The following is a 24,626-nucleotide window of genomic DNA, read 5'->3' as shown; positions in this document are numbered from 1 at the left end:
AAGTCATGTCTACTGTGGTGTCCATTCTGCACTCCCGAGGTATAGTTGTCTTGCCATACCTAGACGATCTGCTGATCAAGGGACCGACTTTTCTATCTTGCAGGGAAAATGTCAGCATCACTCTGGACACCCTTTCTCGCCTAGGTTGGCTGGTAAATTTAAGGAAGTCATCCCTACAGCCGTCTCGGAAGATCTCATTTTTAGGCATGATCTTCGACACCTCTCAAGCCCTATCAATCCTTCCCCAGGACAAGGTCCTAGCCCTTCGGCGGGAAGTGAGGAATCTTCAACAACCGTGCCCTCATATGATTCGGTCTGGCATGAGGGTGTTAGGAAAGATGGTTGCAACTATAGAGGCGGTTCCTTTTGCGCAGCTTCATCTTCGACCCCTCCAACAAGCAATCCTATCAGTGTGGAACAGAAATCCTCTCTCTCTCACCCGCAGTTTTCGGTTGTCTCTCCAGGTCAGGCAGGCCCTCTCTTGGTGGCTAAACAGCTCATCTCTACTCAGGGGGAAGCCCTTTCCCCCAACCAATTGGCTAGTGGTTACCACAGATGCCAGTCTCCTGGGTTGGGGAGCGGTGTTTTGTCAACACACAGCTCAGGGACGCTGGTCTCCTCGGGAATCAGATCTCCCAATCAATATCTTAGAGATTCGAGCAGTTCGACTAGCCTTCTTACATTTCCACCATCTTTTGGCAGGTCGCCCTGTCCGAATTCAATCGGACAACACCACAGCGGTAGCCTACATAAATCACCAGGGGGGCACCCGCAGCAAGGCAGCCATGCAGGAGGTAAAACAAATTCTACTCTGGGCGGAGAAAAATCACTCTCTGATCTCAGCAGTCCACATTCCGGGCGAGGAAAACTGGGCGGCAGATTTTCTAAGCCGTCAGGGTCTGGCCTCCGGGGAATGGTCATCCCGAGGTGTTTTTGCAGATATGTCATCTTTGGGGGACTCCGGACGTGGATCTAATGGCCTCCAAGATGAATGCCAAGGTGCCCAGTTTTGTCTCTCGGTACAGAGATCCCCAGGCAATCGCCGTGGATGCGCTGGTACTGTCGTGGAGCCAGTTTCATCTCTCTTATCTGTTCCCTCCTCTGGCTCTGCTCCCGAGGGTAATCAAGAAGATCAAATCAGAAAGAGTGCCAGCCATCCTGATCGCTCCGGATTGGCCACGACGGACCTGGTAAGCAGACCTGGTACAACTTCTCGCCGGAGTTCCTTGGCGGCTCCCCGATCGGCCGGATCTTCTATCTCAAGGGCCGATCTACCACCAGAACTCAGAGGTCCTACGTTTGACGGCCTGGCCGTTGAATCTTGGGTTTTAACTCGGGCAGGGTTTTCTCAAGAAGTGGCTGATACCATGATCAGTGCACGTAAGTCCGTCTCGGCCAGGATTTATTATCACACTTGGAAGGTGTTTCTTTCCTGGTGTAGAGAGCGCGGGCTGCCTCCTCTGCGTTTTTCCTTTCCAAACATTCTAGCCTTCCTTCAAGCAGGCCTGGATTCTGGGCTTGCTCCAAGTACCCTTAAAAGGCAGATTTCGGCTTTATCAGTCCTTTTTCAGCGCAAGATTGCTCCTAATCGTCAAGTCAGGACTTTTTTCCAGGGAGTCGCTCATAAGGTCCCTCCTTATAAGATTCCTTTGGAAGCTTGGGACCTTAATCTGGTCTTAAGGGCTTTACAGGACGCTCCTTTTGAGCCTCTTCAAGATGTTTCTTTGATGTTTCTTTCTTGGAAAGTCGTATTTTTAGTGGCCATAACGTCCATAAGACGGGTATCGGAGCTGGCAGCCCTTTCTTGTCGTCGTCCCTTTTTGCATTTTCATCAGGACAAGGTAGTGCTCAGACCAGCACCGTCCTTTTTGCCTAAGGTTGTTTCATCATTTCACATCAATGAAGATATTGTTCTGCCCTCTTTTTGTCCGGCACCTACGCACCGTGTAGGAAAAGCTCTCCATACGTTGGATCTGGTGAGGGCTCTGAGGAGGTACGTTTCCCGTACGGCTCCTTTTCGCCAGACAGATGCTCTGTTTGTCGTTCCGCAGGGTCGCAGGAAGGGATGCGCGGCTTCAAAATCTACCCTGGCCAGGTGGATAAGGGCCACCATTCAGGAGTCTTATCACACCATGGGTATGACGGTTCCGGCCGGAATCAAGGCTCATTCGACTAGAGCAGTGGGGGCTTCCTGGGCCATTCGGCACCAGGTTTCAGCAGAACAGGTTTGCAGGGCTGCGACCTGGTCTAGTCTGCATACGTATGTCAAACATTATAATGTCCACTCCCAGACCTCTGCAGATGCAAGTCTGGGTAGAAGAATTCTTCAAGCGGCAGTGGTGCATTTATAGACCACCATTATCTGGATGTTTTTTACTGGTGTTATTTTTCCCACCCAGGGACTGCTTTAGGACATCCCACAGTCCTGTGTCCCCCAATGAGGCAAAGGAGAAATAGGGATTTTTGTGTTACTCACCGTAAAATCCTTTTCTCCGAGACACTCATTGGGGGACACAACTCCCTCCCTGGTAGCCTTATGGCTGCTTTGGTTATATCTGATTACATTAGGCAGTAGAATCTTTTCTAGACATAAAGTTTTCTGTATTTATGCTGTTATATTCTCTTTTGTGTTTTGTTCTCCTACTGCTTTTTTGCACCAAAGTGGAATATCTGGTAGCCAGTGTCAGGGTGTATACGATGGGGGAGGAGCTAACTTTTTTTTTTTTTCCAAGTTTACTTAGTGTCAGCCTCCTGGCGGCAGAAGCATACACCCACAGTCCTGTGTCCCCCAATGAGCGTCTCGGAGAAAAGGATTTTACGGTGAGTAACACAAAAATCCCTATTTTTGTAGATTGATTTAAAGCTTTTATTAGGAACATTTTACATAACATTTTGGATCACGTTTATCCTGTGCTCTATGCTGAGCACTTACATTGGTCTCTGTTCAGCATTGTCCTTCTTTTCAGAAGTGCACAAAACTGTGGCCAACAGCACTTTTATGTACTCCTAAAAAAAACCTCACCACTGGATCATGGAACACACGACATCCACAGTGCCTTCATCTGCCTCAATATAGGGAATCTTCCACCCCAGATGGGGGTTAAACTGCTGGGAGCGGTGTGGGCATTGCTCCTGGCAGTGAGTGCCAGGTGTCAGCTGTGAGAGTCGCTGAACACTAGGCGGTGATTGAGAGTGCACAGGTCCTGTGCATGCAAAATCACCATGAAGTATACATACTTACCGACCTGTATATATGAATACTTCAAAGGTCCTAAATGCGTTAAAGAGACTGTCAGCATAGAATGACTTTCAAACCAAGTCCAGGTGCTTGATTTCCATCTGTCTCTTCCCTGTCTGGCCCAAGGAAGCCAGAGCTGTCAGTCAAAGAAGAGGGGTTTAGATGTTGTGGGAAAGCAAACATAGGTGGAAATTTGTATTTAAATGAATGGCCACGATATGACTATTTAAACTGAATCTTTTAAATTTAAAGAGATTAACACAAATAAACCAAATTAACATGCTATTGCTGTCTCTGTAAAAGCCCAGTCTATCAAAATATAAAGATAATTAGCCTGTATGCTTTTTTTCTTGTCACCATACCAGCCTAAAAAATATAGTGAAAAACATCCTATGGAATACATATCAATGAAAATGTCAGATCACTATGCAAAAAAAGAAGCCCTCACCTAGCTCCATCTTAAGTAAAATAAAAACATTACAGATTGAGATGAGTGAATAAATTTGTGAAAATTTATTCTTCTCGAATTTTGCAAAAATCTGCATTTGGCAAAATGCGGAGTTGTTTTTTTTTTTTTTTTTTTTAACCCTGCTGTTCTGTTGGTCAAAAATGACCGACTTTGAACTTCAATATTCTTTAAAATATTCAAGATGCGGCTCTGAAACCCGTGGCCGACCGACCCATCCTCATTTAAGTCAATCAACCACAAGTTTCAGAACCGCATCTTGAACACCCCAAAAAATACCAAAGTTCAAAATAGGTCTCCCCAGACCGAACAGAACAGCAGGGTTAAGTAATTGCTACAATGCACTTTCAGCTAAACGGCATCTGCTGACAACCATTTTTCTGAACCATACAAGGCCATCAGAATGTTAGAAAGAAAAAGCCCTTATATTGGCTTCTCCAGTCCCTCCGCTACTCACTACTACCTGTCCACTTCTTGTCACATCTTCAGATTGGTGTTGGTGGCACTGAAATCCTTCTAGGTTTCCCGGTTTTGCTAGGCCTGAGAGGGTTCAGCTTATGCATTCACGTGGGTCATGGTTCATGATGTCATGGTGTGCATCGAGACTAACAGTCCTAGCAAACCAGGAAGTATTGGCCTAGTGACTGAGACCCCAGGGATTTCAGTGCCACCTGTGTTTATGCCACGAGAATTGGACAAGTGTCGATGAGTTGGAGGTGCTTGTGAAGTGAGCATAAAGGTTTTTAAAAATTTGTTTTACAAATTTTAATTATTACGCTCTTGAGAGACCCAAAATCATAATAATGGACATTAAATTAGAATCTAATCTCCTGAGAAAAATCTTGCGACTAATTACGTGTCTTGGAAATTGGCTATACAAGCCAAAATTAATTAATTTTTACAAACTTCTTGACTTTGTTTTCACAACTTAAAATAAATAAATTAAAATGTAAGTTTGGTATCACCATAATCATAGTGACCTGTAGAATTGTGTTTACAAGGCTTTGCTACTATACAGTGAATGCCATAAAAACAAACGTTCTGTGTTTATAGAATTCTGGTCAACTTGTCTAAAAAGGCCAGAAAACCTCCAACAATCAGCAGTCATTTAATGGCCACACTCAGTTCCTCTAAATGGGCCCTTAACACCTGGAAACATCTGACAGTGAGGGCTGTTTGAGATATCCATTATAATCAGTCCGATGTTGCATCGCAATGCGTGGGCTGGCCGCACATCACCTGAAGCATGCCCGCTTCATTAAAATACAGTGCGGAAAATAAGTATTTGATACACTGCAGATTTTGTAAGTTTTCCCACCTACAAAGAATGGAGAGATCTGTAATTTTTATTAAAGGTACACTTCAACTGTGAGAGACAGAATCTAAAAATAAAATCGAGAAAATCACATAGTAATTGCAATCAAAGGTTTCTGTACCAAATATTGAGGTCAGACGTTTCCTGTAGTTTGACCAAGTTTGCACACATGTCAGCAGGAATTTTGGCCCACTCCACCATACAGATCTTCTCCAGATCTTTCATGTTTAAAGGCTGTCACTGGGCAACATTAAGTTTCAGCTCCCTCCAAAGATTTTTTTTTTTTCAACGCATCCGCTGCCCCATTGTAATGTCCGGGGAGGAGGGGGCGGAGTTTCGGCCGCACATGCGCGGTCAAAAATTGTGGACTCGACGCACTAAAACCGTTACATGTAACGTTTTTTTGTGCCGAGGGTCCGCCAAAACACGACGCTATGTGTGGCCATACATCGCAATGCGTTGCTAATGCAAGTCTATGGAGAAAAAAAACGCATCTTGCGGGCACATTTGCAGGATGCATTTTTTTCTCCAAAACGATGCATTGCGACGTACGCCAAACAACGCTAGTGTGAAAGTAGCCTAATACTGAGAGGGTGGGAGTACAAGCTTCCGGGACGCCGGACGGGCTGCATGTGTATGCGTCACTCATAATGGACAAGAGAGAAATTGCAAGAGTATAACTGCGCATGCGTGTAAAAAGACGTATTGAGTCGCATTTGCGCAATAGAGGTTGCCGTAGCCATGACAGGAAGATGCACTTCCGGGACGCCAAAGGACTGCATGTGTGTGCATCACCCATAATGGAAACATAGTAAATTGCAGGCTTATAGCTGTGCGTGTGCATAGAGAGTTACTTTGGATCGCGGTTACATAGTAAACTTTTTAGCAAAGTTTGGAATTTTTTTTCACCACTTAGATAAAGAAGAACCTAGACATGTTTGGTGTCTATGAACTCGTAATGACCTGGAGAATCATAATGACAGGTCAGTTTTAGCATTTAGTGAACCTAGAAAAAAAGCCAAACAAAAATCAAGTGTGGGATTGCACTTTTTTTGCAGTTTCACCACACTTGGAATTTTTTTCCCATTTTCTAGTACAAGACATGGTAAAACCAATGGTGTCGTTAAAAAGTACAACTTGTCCCACAAAAAATAAGCAATCACATGGCCATATTGCTGGAAAAGGAGGGGAGCGAAAAACGAAAACGCAAAAACGAAAAAGGACTGCGTCTTGAAGGGGTTAATGCTGTAATTAAAAGCTCTGATTGTGTCACAACTGCTGCGCTCAGTAAGCTAAGTGATACATCGTTGGAATCGGGGTCTCTTTTGCAACAATATGCTGCTCTCAGATGAGGTAGCAAAAACCTGTTGACATATTATCTTTAATAGGTGAATGACGGTCAAAAAGTATTTAAAATGCGCCAGCACGTCCTAAAAAGAAGAGCCCCTAGGGATTGTCTGGCTGGAGACTGCACGGTCACACAAAGGATATTCTGAACTTTCTTATTTATTATACTGTAACGAGACCACATTTATGTTCAGCAAATGTCATAACATACACTTTACTATTTAACACGGTATTAAATATTTATTCAGTAGGAATTTTGTATGCAACATAATGTCAATGTTCTCTTCTTGTGCAATAAAATACAATGCTAAGCTTTCTTTTTCTGTGTTGTATCAATTTACGGTAGGTTATTTTTCTTTTTTTACTTGTTACATAGCTAATTATTGCCGGTAACACTGATGCATTCTGCACTACTCAATATTCATCTTAATCAAAAACATGAAACAGCATGGGCTTCTGTTATTGCTTTGATAACAGCCTCTGAAAGTACCCTTAATGCAAATACTACCATAAAGATCACTGTTCTAAAACGGCAGGACTTTTTATGTACAGAATTTTTATAAACTGCATAAGATAGCATGGCTAATGCTCTCTACTATTTAAAGCCTGGATAGCAGCCCTACCTCTTGAAACATTTTTAGGATTTGGTACAGAACCCTTTGTTTGCAATTGCAGAGGTCAGACGTTTCCTGTAGTCCTTAACCAAGTTTGCACACATTGCAGTGTTGATTTTGGCCCACTCCTCCATACATATCTTCTCCAGATTGTTCAGGTTTCGGGATTGTCACTTGGCAACATTGAGTTTCAGCTCCCTTCCAAGATTTTCTATTAGATTCAGATCTGGAGATTGGCTAGTAGAGTTGAGCGAATTTTTCAAAATTTGTTTCCGGTTACGATCGGCGTCGAATATTGTTTTTGTAGTAGTTGCCAAACGTCATTGGAATAAATGGGAGTAGAAATGAACGAATATGTTCGGAACATCAAACATAAATTCGGCACGAATAGGGTAATAATATGGCACGAACATGAAAAATTCAGATTCTGCGACTGATTCCGAACATATTCACTCAATTCTACGCAGTGGCTTGGCCATTTCCTCACCTTTAAATTCTTCTTATGAAGCCATTCCTTACTTGGCCTGGCTGAGTGTTTCAGGTCATTGTCATATTGGAAGACCCAACCATGACCCATCTTCAATGCTCTTACTGAGGGAAGGAGGTTGATGGCCAAAATCTTACAATACACGACCCCATCTATCCTCTCTTCAAAATGGTGCAGTTGTCCTGTCCCCTTTGCAGAAAAGTACCCCCAAAGTATAATGTTTTCCCACCATGTTTCACGGTTGGCATGGTGTTCTTGAGGTTCTACTAATCCTTCTTCCTACAAACACGACGAATGGAGTTGATGCCTATAAGATATTTTTTGGTCTCATCTGACCACATGGCCTTCTCCCATGTCTCCTCGGGATCATCCAGATGGTCATTGGTGAACTTCAAACGGGCCTGGACATGTGCTGGCGTGAGCAGGGGGACCTTGCATGCCCTGCAGGATTTTAATCCATGGCATAGTGTGTTACTAACAGTAATGTTTGAGACACTGGTTCCAGCTCAATTCAGGTAATTGACCAGGTCCTCCCATGTAGTTCTAGGCTTATTTCTGACCTTTCGGAGAATCATCATTACCCCACTAGGTGAGATCTTACATGGAGCCCCAGACCAAGCAAGATTGACATTCATTTTGAATTTCTTCCATTTTCTAATAATTGTGCCAACAGTTTTGCCTTCTCAAACAGCTGCTTGCCTATTGTCCTGTAGCCCATCCCAGCCTTGTGCAGGTGTACAATGTTGACCCTGGTGTCCTTAGACAGCTCTTTGGTCTTGGCCATGGTGGAGAGGTTGGGGTGTGATTGGGTGTGTGGACAGGTGTCTTTTATACAGGTAATGAGTTCAAACAAGTGCAATTAATACAGGTAATAAATGCAGAGTAGGAGGGCTTCTTAAAGAAAAACCAACAGGACTGTGTGAGCCAGAATACGTGCTTTTTGGCACAGTGGGTATGGAAAGTATTCAGACCCCTTAACATTTTTCACATTTTGTTTCATTGCAGCTATTTGGTAAATTCAAAAAAAATCATTTTTTTCTCATTAATGTACACTCTGCACACCACATCTTGACTGAAAAAAAAACAAATGTAGAAATTTTTGGAAATTTATTTAAAAAAAACCCAAACTGAAATATCATACAGTCATAAGTATTCAGACCCTTGGCTCAGACACTCATATTTAAGTCACATGCTGTCCATTTCCTGGTGATCCTCCTTGAGATGGTTCTACTCCTTCAATGGAGTCCAGGTGTGTTTAATTAAACTGATAGGACTTGTTTTGGAAAGGTGCACACTTGTCTATATAAGACCTCACAGCTTACAGTGCATGTCAGACCAAATGAGAATCATGAGGTCAAAGGAACTGGCCAAGGAGCTCAGAGACAAAATTGTGGCAAGGCACAGATCTGGCCATGGTTACAACAGAATTTCTGCAGTACTCAAGGTTCCTAAGAGCACAGTGGCCTCCATAATCCTTGAATGGAAGAAGTTTGGGACCGCCAGAAGTCTTCCTGGACCTGGCCGTCCAGAGAAACTGAGTAATGGTGGGAGAAGAGCCTTGGTGAGAGAGGTAAAGAAGAACCCCAAGATCATTGTGGCTGAGCTCCACAGATGAAGTAGGGAGATGGGAGAAAGTTCCACAAAGTCAATTATCACTGAAGCCCTCCACCAGTCAGGCCTTTATGGCAGAGTGGCCCAACTGAAGCCTCTCCTCAGTGCAAGACATATGAAAGCCCGCATAGAGTTTGCTAAAAAAGCACATGAAGGACTCCCAGACTATGAGAAATAAGATTCCCTGGTCTGATGAAACGAAGATAGACCTTTTTGGTGATACTTCTAAGAGGTATTTGTGGAGAAAACCAGGCACTGCTCATCACGTGCCCAATACAATCCTAACAGTGAAACATGGTGGTGGCAGCATCATGCTATGGGGGTATTTTTCAGCTGCAGTGACAGGCGTCTGGTTGCCACTGAAGGAAACATGAATGCGGCTAAGTACAGAGATATCCTGGATGAAAAACCTCTTCCAAAGTACTCTGGACCTCAGACTTAGCCGAAGGTTCGCCTTCCAACAAGACAATGACCCTAAGCACACAGCTAAAATAACAAAGGAGTGGCTTCAGAACATTTCTGTGACCATTCTTGACTGGCCCAGCCAGAGGCCTGACCTAAACCCAATTGAGCATCTCTGGAGAGACCTGAAATATTGCTGTCCACCAACGTTCACCATCCAACCTGACGGAACTGGAGAGGATCTGCAAGGAAGAATGGCAGAGAATCCTCAAATCCAGGTGTGGAAAACTTGTTGCATTTTTCCCAAGAAGACTCATGGCTGTACTTGCTCAAAAGGGTGCTTCTACTCAATACTGAGCAAAGGGTCTGAGTACTTATCACCATTAGTGATGAGTGAGTATACTCATTGCTCAGGTTTTCCTGAGCACGCTCGAGTGATCTCCGAGTATTTGTAACTGCTCGGAGATTTAGTTTTCGTTGCCTCAGCTGCATGATTTACAACTGATACAGCTAGAATACACGTGGGGATTCCCTAGCAACCAGGCAACCCCCACATGTACTCAGGCTGGCTAGCAGCCATAAATCATGCAGCTGCGTAAACAAAAACTAAATCTCAGAGCAGTTACAAAATACTCAGAGACCACCCGAGCAACGAGTACACTCGCTCATCACTAATCACCATGTGATATTTCAGTTTTTATTTTTTAAAAATGTTCAAAAATTTCTACATTTCTGTTTTTTTCAGTCAAGAAGGGGTGCAGACTGTACATTAACCCCTTCACGACATGCGCCGTACTAGTACTGCGCATGCCGTGAATCCCCCTTTGATGTGGGCTCCGGCGGTGAGCCCACATCAAAGTCGCGACATGTCAGCTGTTTTGTACAGCTGACATGTGCGCGCAATAGCGGCGGGTGAAATCGCTATCCACCCGCCGCTATTAACCTGTTAAATGCCACTGTCAAACACAGACAGCGGCATTTAACTACCGCATCCGGCCGGGCGGCCGGATATGACGTCATCGCCGACCCCCGTCACATGATCGGGGGTCGGCGATGCATCAGGAAGGTAACCATAGAGGTCCTTGAGATCTCTATGGTTACTGATGCAGGCCTGCTGTGAGCGCCCCCCTGTGGTCGGCGCACACAGCACACCTGCATTTCTGCTACATAGCAGCGATCTGATGATCGCTGCTATGTAGCAGAGCCGATCAGGCTATGCCAGCTTCTAGCCTCCCATGGAGGCTATTGAAGCATGGCACAAGTAAAAAAAAAAATGTTTTTAAAAATATGAAAAAAATATAAAAAATATAAAAGTTTAAATCACCCCCCCTTTCGCCCCATCCTAAACAAAACAATAAAAAAAAAAAACCTACACGTATTTGGTATCGCCGTGTTCAGAATCGCCCGATCTATCAATTAAAAAAAAGCATTAACCTGATCGCTAAACGGCGTAGTGAGAAAAAAATCCAAAACGCCAGAATTACGTTTTTTTGGTCGCCGCGACATTGCATTAAAATGCAATAACGGGCGATCAAAAAAACGGATCTGCGCAAAAATGGTATCATTAAAAACATCAGCTCGGCACGCAAAAAAATAAGCCCTCACCCGACCCCAGATCACGAAAAATAGAGACGCTACGGGTATCGGAAAATGGCACTTTTTTTTTTTTTTTTTTTTTTTAGCAAAGTTTGGAATTTTTTTTCACCACTTAGATAAAAAATAACCTAGTCATGTTAGGTGTCTATGAACTCGTAATGACCTGGAGAATCATAATGGCAGGTTAGTTTTAGCATTTAGTGAACCTAGCAAAAAAGCCAAACAAAAAACAAGTGTGGGATTGCACTTTTTTTGCAATTTCACCGCACTACGAATTTTTTCCCCGTTTTCTAGTAAAAGACATGGTAAAACCATTGGTGTTGTTCAAAAGTAAAACTTGTCCCGCAAAAAATAAGCCCTCACACGGCCAAATTGACGGAAAAATAAAAAAGTTATGGCTCTGGGAAGGAGGGAAGCGAAAAACGAACACGCAAAAATGAAAAAGGGCCGCGACTTGAAGGGGTTAATGAGAAAAAAAGTGAATTTGAAATTTTTGAATTTACCAAATGGCTCCATTGAAACAGAGTGAAAAATGTAAAGGGGTCTGAATACTTTCCATACCCACTGTAGATGACCAAATACTTATTTCATGCAATAAAATTCAATTTAATTATTTATAAATGATACAATGTGATTTTCTGGTTTTTATGTTGAGATTCTGTCTCTCACAGTTGACGTGTACGTATCATAAAAATTACAGACCTCTCCATTCTTTGTACGTGGGAAAACATGCAAAATTGGCAGCATATCAAATACTTATTTTTCTCACTATAGTTTATCAGGCTGTGATATATTGATTACTCTCTTGATTTGCTTTATAACTGTGGTGCTGTAAATATTTGTTTTTGTGATTTAAACTCATTTGTCACTTGGTATTTGGTGGTGTTTGTTACTAGAGGAACCATCAGAATTTGTCTAGCAGTTTACAGCTGAAGAAACCATTTTATCCACATTATTTTGCATTTCCTATTTAATAACTTATGTATTTTTTTATTTTATTGCATTAAAATATGACTAGTCTAATTTAAATAAATATACATGACTGCCAGCGCAATCACTTCACATGAAGTATTTCCATCCTGTGATTATTTTTCACATAGAATTATGTTCTCTAGCTCGACTGCAATTATTTTGAAGAGAGTAAATTATTCTTCCATTTTCACATCTCGCTGCATAGGGAAACTGAGTGAGGAAAATCTAAATTAGGACTGCAGCTAATTCAGCACTTAGTAAGCTTGTGTCTGAGCAGTTACCGTATGTACTTCATTCCATCTCTATATGCCGTATGTGAATTCCAGCAGATCTGGAAGCATTGCTTGATTTGGTAGCACAAATTAATTAGATATTGCCTATATTGGCAGGTGCCACACTTTAGCAAATTATATCAAAAGGGGTGATCCATGAAAATACTGTGTCACTGGAAGGGATTATAGAGAAAAAGAGTACCATTATATCACATAAGTTATGCTCAAAATAGTAAAGATGTAGGTCAAAATTAGTACACTTTATTAGAGTAAAATAAAATAAACATGTAATACAAAAGACTACAAAACCTCTAGTGTGAGGGATGGGAATGATAAAGACCTCATACACTGAAAGTGTCATATACTTGTAAGATTAAACGTTCAGGTAGAGAAGCAGGATTATACGACGGCCAGAAACAAAGCACTAATATTAAATAGCACAGTACTGCGTTTTATATTAGGAATAATTGTGTATACCTAGAGTAGGCTAAATTCTCTATCAATGCTGTATATGTGCCATCTCAATGAGAATAACTGTTTAACTCCATATCAGCATGGGTTTATGAGAAATCGCTCCTGTCAAACCAATCTAATCAGTTTTTATGAAGAGGTAAGCTATAGGCTGGACCACGGTGAGTCATTGGACGTGGTATATCTCGATTTTTCCAAAGCGTTTGATACCGTGCCGCACAAGAGGTTGGTACACAAAATGAGAATGCTTGGTCTGGGGGAAAATGTGTGTAAATGGGTTAGTAACTGGCTTAGTTATAGAAAGCAGAGGGTGGTTATAAATGGTATAGTTTCTAACTGGGTCGCTGTGACCAGTCGGGTACCGCAGGGGTCGGTATTGGGACCTGTTCTCTTCAACATATTCATTAATGATCTGGTAGAAGGTTTACACAGTAAAATATCAATATTTGCAGATGATACAAAACTATGTAAAGCAGTTAATACAAGAGAAGATAGTATTCTGCTACAGATGGATCTGGATAAGTTGGAAACTTGGGCTGAAAGGTGGCAGATGAGGTTTAACAATGATAAATTGTAAGGTTATACACATGGGAAGAAGGAATCAATATCACCATTACACACTGAACGGGAAACCACTGGGTAAATCTGACAGGGAGAAGGACTTGGGGATCCTAGTTAATGATAAACTTACCTGGAGCAGCCAGTGCCAGGCAGCAACTGCCAAGGCAAACAGGATCATGGGGTGCATTAAAAGAGGTCTGGATACACATGATGAGAGCATTATACTGCCTCTGTACAAATCCCTAGTTAGACCGCACATGGAGTACTGTGTCCAGTTTTGGGCACCGGTGCTCAGGAAGGATATAATGGAACTAGAGAGAGTACAAAGGAGGGCAACAAAATTAATAAAGCGGATGGGAGAACTACAATACCCAGATAGATTAGCGAAATTAGGATTATTTAGTCTAGAAAAAAGACGCCTGAGGGGCGATCTAATAACCATGTATAAGTATATAAGGGGACAATACAAATATCTCGCTGAGGATCTGTTTATACCAAGGAAGGTGACGGGCACAAGAGGGCATTCTTTGCGTCTGGAGGAGAGAAGGTTTTTCCACCAACATAGAAGAGGATTCTTTACTGTTAGGGCGGTAAGAATCTGGAATTGCTTGCCTGAAGAGGTGGTGATGGCGAACTCAGTCGAGGGGTTCAAGAGAGGCCTGGATGTCTTCCTGGAGCAGAACAATATTGTATCATACAATTATAAAAATGTCTTTTTTCGGCCTTACTAACTATGTTACTATGTTAAAGTGCCAGTGCTTCTCCTACAAATAGATTACATTTCAAAACATGATTAGAATTATTGCACAAAACCCCTGTTATGGCCATATGTTATTGCACATGGATACTTGGTCAATATTTGTGCAGTCTAATGAATAAATGTAGCATGCAGCGTCTTAAAACTACATGTAAATAACGCAATATGTGCAGCGATTTTGAAACCTCACAAACTCCTGTAGATGGATGCAGAGCACTGCTGGGTGGACTTACAAGCAATGTGTAGTGAGCCGTCTCTCCTCCATCCCTCACCCCGACGCACGTTTCGTTCTAAGATTCCTCAGGGGGCGCCCTGACATATGGAAATAATGGGGTTTTTGTGCAATAATTAATTATAATCATGTTTTGAGATCTTTATCCTTCCCTTCCCTCACACTATAGGTTTTGTATTACATGTTTATTTTATTTTATTCATTTAAAGTATATTAATTTTGACCTACTCAGAGTTGTGTTCATCTTTACTATTTTGCGCATAATTTATGCTGTATAATAGTAGTGTTTTGATCTACTGCCATACTTTAGCAGTCTGCAAACCTTTAATGCTGGTTCAGGCATGAGGGAACACTTGGGAAAATATATTGTACATTACAGTACTGACCTACGGTATGTCCCAGCCCGTTGCCTTGGATTGACAGGTCTCTGCCTACTTGCGCAGAGTTTGTTTGAGTCATACCGCCAATGCCTGATATCTGCTTCCCTTGGGTCTGGCAACATGTATCAGTGGTCAGGTTCACTTTCAGAATTAATTTTTGTTCACATATCACTTTATTTAATGATCGTTCTGGGGAGCATATAAAAACTGAAATTACTCAATGCAAAACTCAAGTGAACGGGTTTTATTTTTCCTAATATATCATCCGTTTGCATCTTTTATGTCCTACTATCCGTTTTTTGGATGACCTCAGAAAACAGCAGATAGAATGGACAAGTCAGGTTACATTCAAGTCTGAGAGAAGAGTCATAATCCATTATGTCAGCAATTTTACGGATTAGTTTTTGTCCAGCACAGTGGAGGTGTTCAGAGACATCTGCAATAAAATGAGTTCTGAACAAAAGTGGGCAGCAGAACTGTTGCTTTGCAGCGCTGAAGTCCTGGGTTCAAACCCCAACAAGGACAACATTTGCAAGCAGTTTGTATGTTCTCCCCGTGTTTGTGTGGGTTGCCTCCGGGTTCTTCGGTTTCCTCCCACATTCCAAAGACCTACTGATAGGAAAATTTAGATTGTGAGCCCCATCGGGGACAGTGATGATAAAGTCTGTAAAGTGCTGCAGAATATAATGGTGTTATATAATAAAGCATAATCTAATATATAAAGCTGAATGTGTGTATGTATGTGTGTATGTCCGGGATTGGCATCTGCACTGTCGCAGCTACAGCCACAAAATTTTGCACAGTCACACGTCTGGACCCCGATAGCGTCATAGGCTACGTTGTGAGGCGAAATTTTAACCCCGCACATTCCAATAAACCAAACAATTTTGCCCCTATCTACATAATGGGGAAAAAGTGAAAGGAAAAGAATTGGAGGCAAATCGACAGCTGCCAGATGTGAACAAGGGGGACTTAGAGTGAGAGCGATGGTGCCAAAGAGTATATACGTACAGTTGCTAAGGTGGGGCCCCGACATGGGATACTCACCACACACGGGGATATGAACACACGCAAAATGCGGCACACACATACCACCCTCAGCACACATTTCACCACACATACACCAACCTCACAAAAGTCGCCACTGAAAACTCGCCACGCGCAAAATTCGCCACATGCAAAACTCGCCACGCATGCAAAACTCACCTCATGGAAAACTCGCCACACGCAAAACTTGCACATGCAGAAAAATTGCCACATGCACAAAAGTTGCAGCACATGAAAAAGTTGCCTCACACAAAACTTGCACATACTCAAAACGCACCACACATAAAACTCGACACTTGCAAAACTTGCTGCACACAACTTGCTACACTAACCTGTCACATGCAACTCGACACACAAAAAGTTGCTACACACATGTCACCACACAACTCATCTCACAAAAGTCGCTACATGCATGTCGCCACATGCAACTCAACACACACAACCTGACACATGAAACTCGCCCTAAAACACACACAAGTCTGGTATTATCCTTCAAAAATAAAAATCTGATTAATAAGCAGACAAACTACAAGAGCAACATATGTACCGTATAGGAAATACGGCATCTGTCAGTCACATGACCTGTCTATTATGTGTATGTGTGAGCTAATATATACTGCCAGGGGGGAGGGCTTCCTGTTGGCTGGGGATTTATCAGGCTGCCAATTTAGCTTACAAATACTGAGGTAAAAATACTGACCAAATAATGTGTGAACGAGGTCTAATACAGGAAGAATTGACATACAGGTACATACTATATACAGGTATATACTATATACAGGAGCAGATGACACACAGATATAGACTATATACAGGAGGAGATGACTTACAGGTATATACTATATAGAGGAGGAGATGACATACAGGTAAATACTATATACAGGAGGAGATGACACACAGGTATATACTATATAAAAGAGATGACACATAGGTATATACAGGAGGAGATGACATACAGCAGGTATATACTATATACAGGGGAGATGACATACAGGTATATACTATATACAGGAGATGACATGCAGGTATATACTATATATAGGAGGCGATGACATACAGCAGGTATATACTGTATACAGAAGAGATGACATACAGGTATATACTATATACAGAAGGAGATGACACATAGGTATATACAATATACAGGAGGAGATGACATACAGCAGGTATATACTATTTACAGGAGATGACATACAGGTGTATACTGAGGGGAAAATGAGGTGTGAGGTGAAAATGAAAAGGTGTGAGTGCAAAATGAGAGGAGTGAGGGAAAATAGTGGAGTGATCAGAAAATGACAGATGTGAGGTCGAAATTACAAGTGTTAGGGGGGGAATGAGAGGAGTGAGGGGGAAAATGAGAGGTGTGAGGGAGAAAATGAGAGAAGTGAGGTGCTAAATGAGAGGGGTGATGGGAAAATAAGAGAAGTGAGGTGCTCTAACTAACCACAGATATTTACTATGCCCAGGCAACGCTGGGCTCTTCAGCTAGTAAATAATATAAGTTGATGCAAGTAGATATAAAACAGATCCCGAAGTTTATGTTAGGTATCCGATTTTGGACTTTTGTAATAATTCTATCTGAAAAAAATCGCCTATGAATCACCAAACATGTGGTCATAGCCTTTACACAGTATGGATGACTATGCTCCATTGTTTTGGATAGTTAGCATGCCAGTATGGTAAGCTTTTGTAGAGAAGTGTGGGTGTGAATAGGGATGGCATACATATGTTATACAGGCAAGACTGTGAGAGTGATTTACATTCATATGTCTTTTTCTTTTGGCAGGAGACAAGCGTGCATATCTTTCTCTACCAAGACCAGGGGTAAGTTATTTATTTTATATTATCAATTAATGCTTAATATTATATTAGTGTCTCCATCTATATTAATATAAGGTATGTTACTTGTTAATACTCATTCATATCATACAAATTGCCATACAGTTAATGATGAACACACATGAAGGTAATACATACATAAATATGGCTTCTGTAAATTGTGGATCATAAATAATTCCTAGAAGGATAAATTCCCAGATCTGCAAAGCCCAATTAAAACCGGAATACGGCATTTTTTTGCTTGTATATTATTGCCTTTATAGCTATTGTTGAAGAAATGGCTGATGTGCTATTTCTATGTTAATCTATGTTGATTCCATCTATCATTTTAACAAATTATTCCCCAAAAATTAAATTCGCTTGTGTGAACCAAATAGGGGATAACGTGCTGATTGCTGGGGGTACAACTGCTGGGGCCCCCAGTGAACCTGAGACCTGGGTTAAGCATTGCACAACTCTACTGCGGATAGGACTGTATAGACCTGTTCTTGGGATTTCAAAGCTCTAATCTTGGGATTGCTGGGGTCAAGTAGGAAGAACCCCAGCAATCACCAAGTTATCCCATACTCATATCTTGATTTTGTGGGAAATAACTATTTTAATATGGAATCCTTGATGCAGATTACATGTCCAGTGAAGCCTCTGGCTTTGCTCTGCCCTGTGTACTATTTGAGGGTAGTGGCGATGGCTCCGTGACATAGAACTGCTATCCCATCTCTCAATGCAGAGACTATATATCCTATGTAATGCAGCTTCCTGCCTCCTGCTTGCTTTTTCCATGTCACCTCCTAAAGGCAATGAAGACCGTGTGAAGCTGCATCACGTAGAATAAACTGGAGATTCTGCATGCTGCACTCAGACTGCATAGACAATGTGGGTCAGGAATATTAGAACTCTGTAGGGATATCACTGCTCCACTTACATAAGGCAGGAATTGGGTCTACAGCTGTGCGGGGAACATGTAGAAGAGCAAGTGCTGGGTGGGGAGAAGTCTGAGAGCCGCTAAGCAGGATGTCATTTACAGGTAGCCCGACACTGATTTATCTACATCGGAGAGCTTTACAAAACTGCCTGTAATGAAATAGTTTAATCTTGGATATTACGGAGCTCCAGCTCAAATAAAGCAAGCTATACATATAGAATGTTGCTACTTTCACCCCTTACTGACATGTGCCATGTCAGGCTAAATATTGCAGTTTCAAATCGGTTAAAGGAACTAAAAAGGGAAAACATTAGAAAAGAAAATGTAATCACCACCCTTTCCCTTATTAAAAATAAAGATCTTACAAATTTTTTTTTCTCTAATTTATATTACTACATCCGGAAAAAATCCCATTTATCAAAATATCAAATTGTTTAGCCATTACGATAATTCCCTGTATAAGTTTATCACTGTAATCATACTGATCTTAACAATAATTTTACCCATACAATAAATGAAATAACAAAACCTAAGAAATAATGGCGGAATTGCAAATATATATATATATTTTTTTTTTTTTTTTAAGATTTCACTGCACTTTCCATTTTTTTTTTTCCTAGTTTTTTTTCAAAATACTACATGATAAAATGAATGGTGTCATTCAAAACTAAAGTTCCTCTTGCAAAAACTAAGCCCTCGTATGGCTATGTGGACAGACAATAAAAAAAAATGTTGTGGCTCTTCTAAAGACTGGAAAAAATGAAAGCACAAAAACAAAAATTGGTTGCAAGTTTCCATTAACATCCATTAGCAATGCATCAGTGAAGAAACATGGATGGACCTCTGACAAAGTTTAATTTGTTTTACACAGATCCTGATAGACCTTAATGGCCTAGTTTGAGCCACGAAAAGGATGAGCATAGGACCTGTTGTGAGTCTCCCGGGCAAAACACACAGGTCCGGTTTTCAAAACAGCTATGTGAATGGATGAATGAAACTGTGTGAGGCAATGTGCAGTCCAACAAAAGAATGGACAGCAGAAGGACGAGTCATATGGATGTGTGAATGCAGCACATCTGTGTGACACGTCAAAATGCTGGCCGCCTTGTTATTGGACAGTCCTCAGACCCATAGAGTAGAATTGATGTATTCACATATCCATTAAGCAATTGTCACAAATGGATGTAGCTCTATGTCCAAATTACGGGAAATTTGTCACAATTGAATGTATGGTTATGTCTGATGGATGGCACAGCACCAAACTTGTTGTGCCCATGCCATACCCAGCAAGAGCTTAATACACAACGAGGCTCCTGCTTCTTGTGCTGCAACCTCATATGACTGTTGCTGAAAAAAATCGAAAGGAACACAACATTAAAAAATAAGGAAAAAAAGGTTTGTCATAAAGGCCAAAACTGTGACACATCGCAGATGAAATCATGGATTTTTAGAGAGGAATCCATGTGACTCAGAGCATGTCCTATTCTGATCTGATGGGGATCAATGAGACACTGTTAGAAATTGCTAAAATGTATATTGATGGTGGCGCGAAAGTGTTAAGAAAGCTATAAATCCTTGCTGCGATACCAAACCAACTTCCACACCAAGTTGGTGATAAATATATAATCTAATAAAGTGATGTACCTGAGTACATGTAGGTACGCGCTAGATATTAGCCAAGAAAGAGCCACTAATAAATGACTAAAAAAATGAAGTCTGTATAGGTGATCGATGAAAAAAGTGCAACTAATAGGTTTATCCACAAGAGTCTGTAGTAACACCAAGGGTAAGTAAAATGAATAATGTTCGTAGGTGTTTCCTACCTCCTGTCACAAGTCGCGCATCTCCCGATGAAGTAGAAAGCCGCGGTGCTGCCGCTGTAGTTCCAGTGAATTCCAAAGAATAATGCGAAATACAAGTCCAAACTGGTGGCTTCGCCGGCCGGTAGCAGCCACCTAAAACTAACCTCCGGGCTGCGACGGATTATTATACAGGAAGAAAGGGAATGGTGGGATGGGCCTTCCTAACATTATTGCCCATTATCAAACCCTTCTGATTAAACAAAGTGTCCATTGGATTTCCCAACGTGAACCTCCGGCCTGGTTTGACTTGGAATTATTTTTAAATAATGGCAAACAGTTAAGTAATATCATCACTCAAGCAATCTCAAACCATCTTCCTAACTTCAACGCTCACCCTCTATTCCAGGCCATTGCCCAAGCTTGGCGTAAATTCTCCAAACCAAGCAGACGGACACACAAATTCTCCATTCTTAAAAAGATACCCCTTACTCTTATCTTTAGTCTCTCTAATATAACCCTCCCTACAATTTGGCCAGAATTTAAAATCACTAAATTGGGAGATATCCACAACGGCTCCAATTTCTTAGACTTTTCATCCCTGAGGAAAAACTTTAACGGTCCTCACTCCTTTTTCTTAGAATTCATCCTCTTAAAAGATAATGTCCTCGCTTTTCTTAATTCAAAAATGAACTTTACCCACTCCTCAATAAAAGTCTTACTCAATCCTCACCATAAAATCTTCTGGAGTCATGGTTTTCTCTATGACTCTTTCAACAATGACGATAGTTTGTCAAAAAGCCCTTATATGATCACCTGGGAAAAAACCCTAAAATCCACCTTTTCTCCTGAGCAATGGGAAGAAGCTCTCTCCAAAACGTACAACTCCACAATCTCATTCCCACTTCAAGAAACATACTTTAAAACTATTAGTAATTGGTACCTTACCCCGGCAAAATTAGCACACTTCGGTCCTTCAAACTCATCCTCACCCCTTTGCTGGAGAGACTGCGGCTTCAAGGGAGACCTATTACATATGCTTTGGGAATGTCCTAGAGTCAAAATAGTCTGGTCTTGGATCTCTACCACTCTCAATAAACTCTCTAACAAAACTTTAACCCTCACACCTCAAATGGCCCTTCTTTCCCTTAACTTGGACGAACTAGACTTGGCACTCCAACCCATTTTTATTCATCTTTGTCTTGTAGCAAAAAATCTCATCACTTTCCACTGGAAAAACAAAATACTCCCAAATCCAGAGGTTATCCTACACCTAGTCCAGCAACACAGATCACATGAACTGAAATTTGCTTTGATTAGCAATCAGTTTGCAAGATTTTACAAAAAATGGAACAAATGGGACATGGCCTTTCCGTCCCCCATTACTTAATTCCCTCACCACCAAATTCTAGGTGCAATACCATTTAATTGTATATTCCGTGTACTATCTAACGGTTCAATCCTGGTTAAATATTTGCTCACATATGATTGGCCTTAATTGGCTTGCAATCTCGTTTGTTTATTTGTCTATGTGTTGGTTCGCAGTTGTTTCGTTTAAACCTTATGACCTGGACATTATGTACCCTATAAGTGTATATCACTGTTGCTATAATGTTGCATTGCTATTTTTTCCCTATGCCCCTCCCTTCTTTCCCCTCCCCCTTATTACCCCCTTTTTCTCATCCCCCCCCCCCCCCCCCCCGCAATCCTATCCTGCCCTTATTCCCTTTTCTTGCCTGCTATTTTAAAATCCAAATAAAATCTTTGGAAAAGAAATTGGTAGGTTTCTGATTTGCTTCCTTTTTGCATCTGCAAAATTGACTAAAAATCAATATAAACATCACTGAAAGAGAGAAAAAGCAGCCATACTTGCAATACCAAATGCATAAGCATGATGCAGCAGACCTCCATAATAAAGGCGGGGGCAGCACTGTTGCAAAATACTGAAAACAACCAGTTACTAACCCACCAAACATCCGTGGAATGGCTGCCTAGTATTCAAAATGCACACAGGCTTACATAGGATGGATTTCACACCATTATGTGATATGCACCTCTGTCCGTATAACAGTCTGTTACCAGAACCCCTGCTATTACATTAGGCGGGCTGCCAATGTATTTTGGCCAAAATATCGTCCAATAGCTCATGTATTATATATATCTTTTTTGCACATTTTTTAGGCAGGGTGCACAACGGGTCAGTCTAGTGGTGGCTGGGTTATGTGGGATGTCTGGCCTGTTGGGGCACGTATGGTATTGGCAGCCCGCCTGATGTAATAGTATGGGCATTTGGTAATAGGCTGATATGGACACAGGTGCATCTCATGCTAATGGTGTGAATTCCACCCTATGCAAGCCTGTGTGCGATTAGAAAACTAGGCAGTCACCCCACAGGTGTTTGGTGGGCTAAAAAGTGGTGTCATTAGTATTTTGCACCTGTGCTGCCTCCGCCTTTATCATGGGGGACCTGCTGCATCCTTTTGTGCATTTGTGTCTGGATGGTATTGCAAATATGGCTGTGTTTTCTCTCTGTGTTTTTTTTTCAATTTGCATTTGTCTCACAGCTATTCGACAGCCGCAACACATGCAGGGATTGCCTGTTTGTTAGACAGCCCTGTGAGGAAAATGTATATAATAAGTTTAGTTTCTCTGCCAGCACATCTAGGGTGGGCATTGACCCCCCTTCCCTTAACTTCAGGGTTTAGCTTTTTTTTTTCAAGCAGACCCTGGGTAACCTGAAGCTTGTGTGTGAGCAGGGTGTGGCCTTACACTGCAGGTGACCAATCATGCAAAGCCACCTGTGGTCCCTCCCTTCTCAGTCAGGAATGCCTTTGTCTTGAGAGTCTCAAAACGTAAATATCTCGAAGACCTCAGTGAATATCATTACTGATGTCCCAAGGCTGGAGTATATAAGCCCCCACACTTAACCCCGCCGGCAGTCGGAGTTTTGTTGCCTGAGGACTGGATCTGTACTATGCATTGGGACATCTGGGCTGTGCATGCAGCATGGTTTTGCCTGATATGAACTGAGAACATGTGAGTTTTACCTTTCTTATTTAACCCCTGTTATTTTTATAATTACCCTTGTACATATTTTCAATTGTCTCATATTGTAACATCTTTATATAACTGTTTATAAACACTGCCTGAAACCTTTGACGGAGTATAATATTTAATACTAGATTCGTTCTTCCTGTTCTAAAATATACCCTAAGTCTTCTGAAGGAAATTACGCTACTGTTTTGGGTTAGCTTCGGACTCGTTTAATCGAAGCAAGTTTCAAGTGGAACTGTAAGCGGGATATACATAAATCCCTGCAGTTCGTGGTATATTGCAGAGCAGTGGGATACCTAAAATAAGCCCCTGTTGTAAACTAAGAGGTCAATAACCTTGTGTGTGTTTTTTCATCACATTGTGGAGTGGAGGGATAACGAAGATAAGCCCCCTGCACATGTGATAGCCGACTTTTGGCCTAAAGTCACCCCGACCCGTGACGTGGGGGTGACGGTCACGGTGTGAATCGTGACAAGCCCCAACACATGCAGGGATTGCCTGTTTGATAGACAGCCGCAGCACATGCAGGGATTACCTGTTTGTTAGACAGCCACAATACATGCAGGGATTGCCTAACAGCCGCAAGACATGCAGGGATTACCTGTTTGTTAGACAATCACAACACATGCAGGGATTGCCTGACAGCCGCGAGACATGCAGGGATTGCTTGTTTGTTAGACAGCCACAACATGTGCAGGGATTGCCTGTTTGTTAGACAGCCACAACACATGCAGGGATTGTTTGTCTGTTAGACAGCCACAATACATGCAGGGATTGCCTAACAGCCGCGAGACATGCAGGGATTGCCTGTTTGTTAGACAGCCACGATACATGCAGGGATTGTCTGTTTGTTAGATAGCCGCAACACATGCAGGGATTGCCTGTTTGTTAGATAGCCGCAACACATGCAGGGATTACCTGTTTGTTAGATAGCCACAATACATGCAGGGATTGCCTGTTTGTTAGATAGCCGCAACACATGCAGGGATTACCTGTTTGTTAGACAGACGCAACACATGCAGGGATTGTCTGTTTGTTAGATAGCCACAATACATGCAGGGATAGCCTGTTTGTTAGACAGCCACAACACATGCAGGGATTGTCTGTTTGTTAGACAGCCACAACACTTGCAGGGATTGTCTGTTTGTTAGACAGCCACAACACATGCAGGGATTGTCTGTTTGTTAGACAGCCTGAACACTTGCAGGGATTGCCTAACAGCCGCGAGACATACAGGGATTGCC

The 24,626-nt window shown here is 41.9% G+C and overlaps 1 protein-coding gene across 1 annotated transcript in view; it reads left to right on the top strand.

Moving 5' to 3' along the window:
- Positions 1-24,626, top strand: part of CTNNAL1 (catenin alpha like 1) — a 412,273-nt gene that overhangs the window by 340,452 nt on the left and 47,195 nt on the right. The window contains exon 12 of the mRNA XM_069730576.1: positions 17,555-17,592. Within this exon, the coding sequence (XP_069586677.1) occupies positions 17,555-17,592 (38 nt within the window). The remainder of the gene's footprint in view (positions 1-17,554; positions 17,593-24,626) is intronic.

This window comes from Ranitomeya imitator, chromosome 6, assembly GCF_032444005.1.
Source record: "Ranitomeya imitator isolate aRanImi1 chromosome 6, aRanImi1.pri, whole genome shotgun sequence".
Taxonomy (NCBI): Eukaryota; Metazoa; Chordata; class Amphibia; order Anura; family Dendrobatidae; genus Ranitomeya; species Ranitomeya imitator.
The sequence above is the reverse complement of the archived record's forward strand: the minus strand, read 5'-3'. Positions and strand labels throughout refer to the sequence as shown.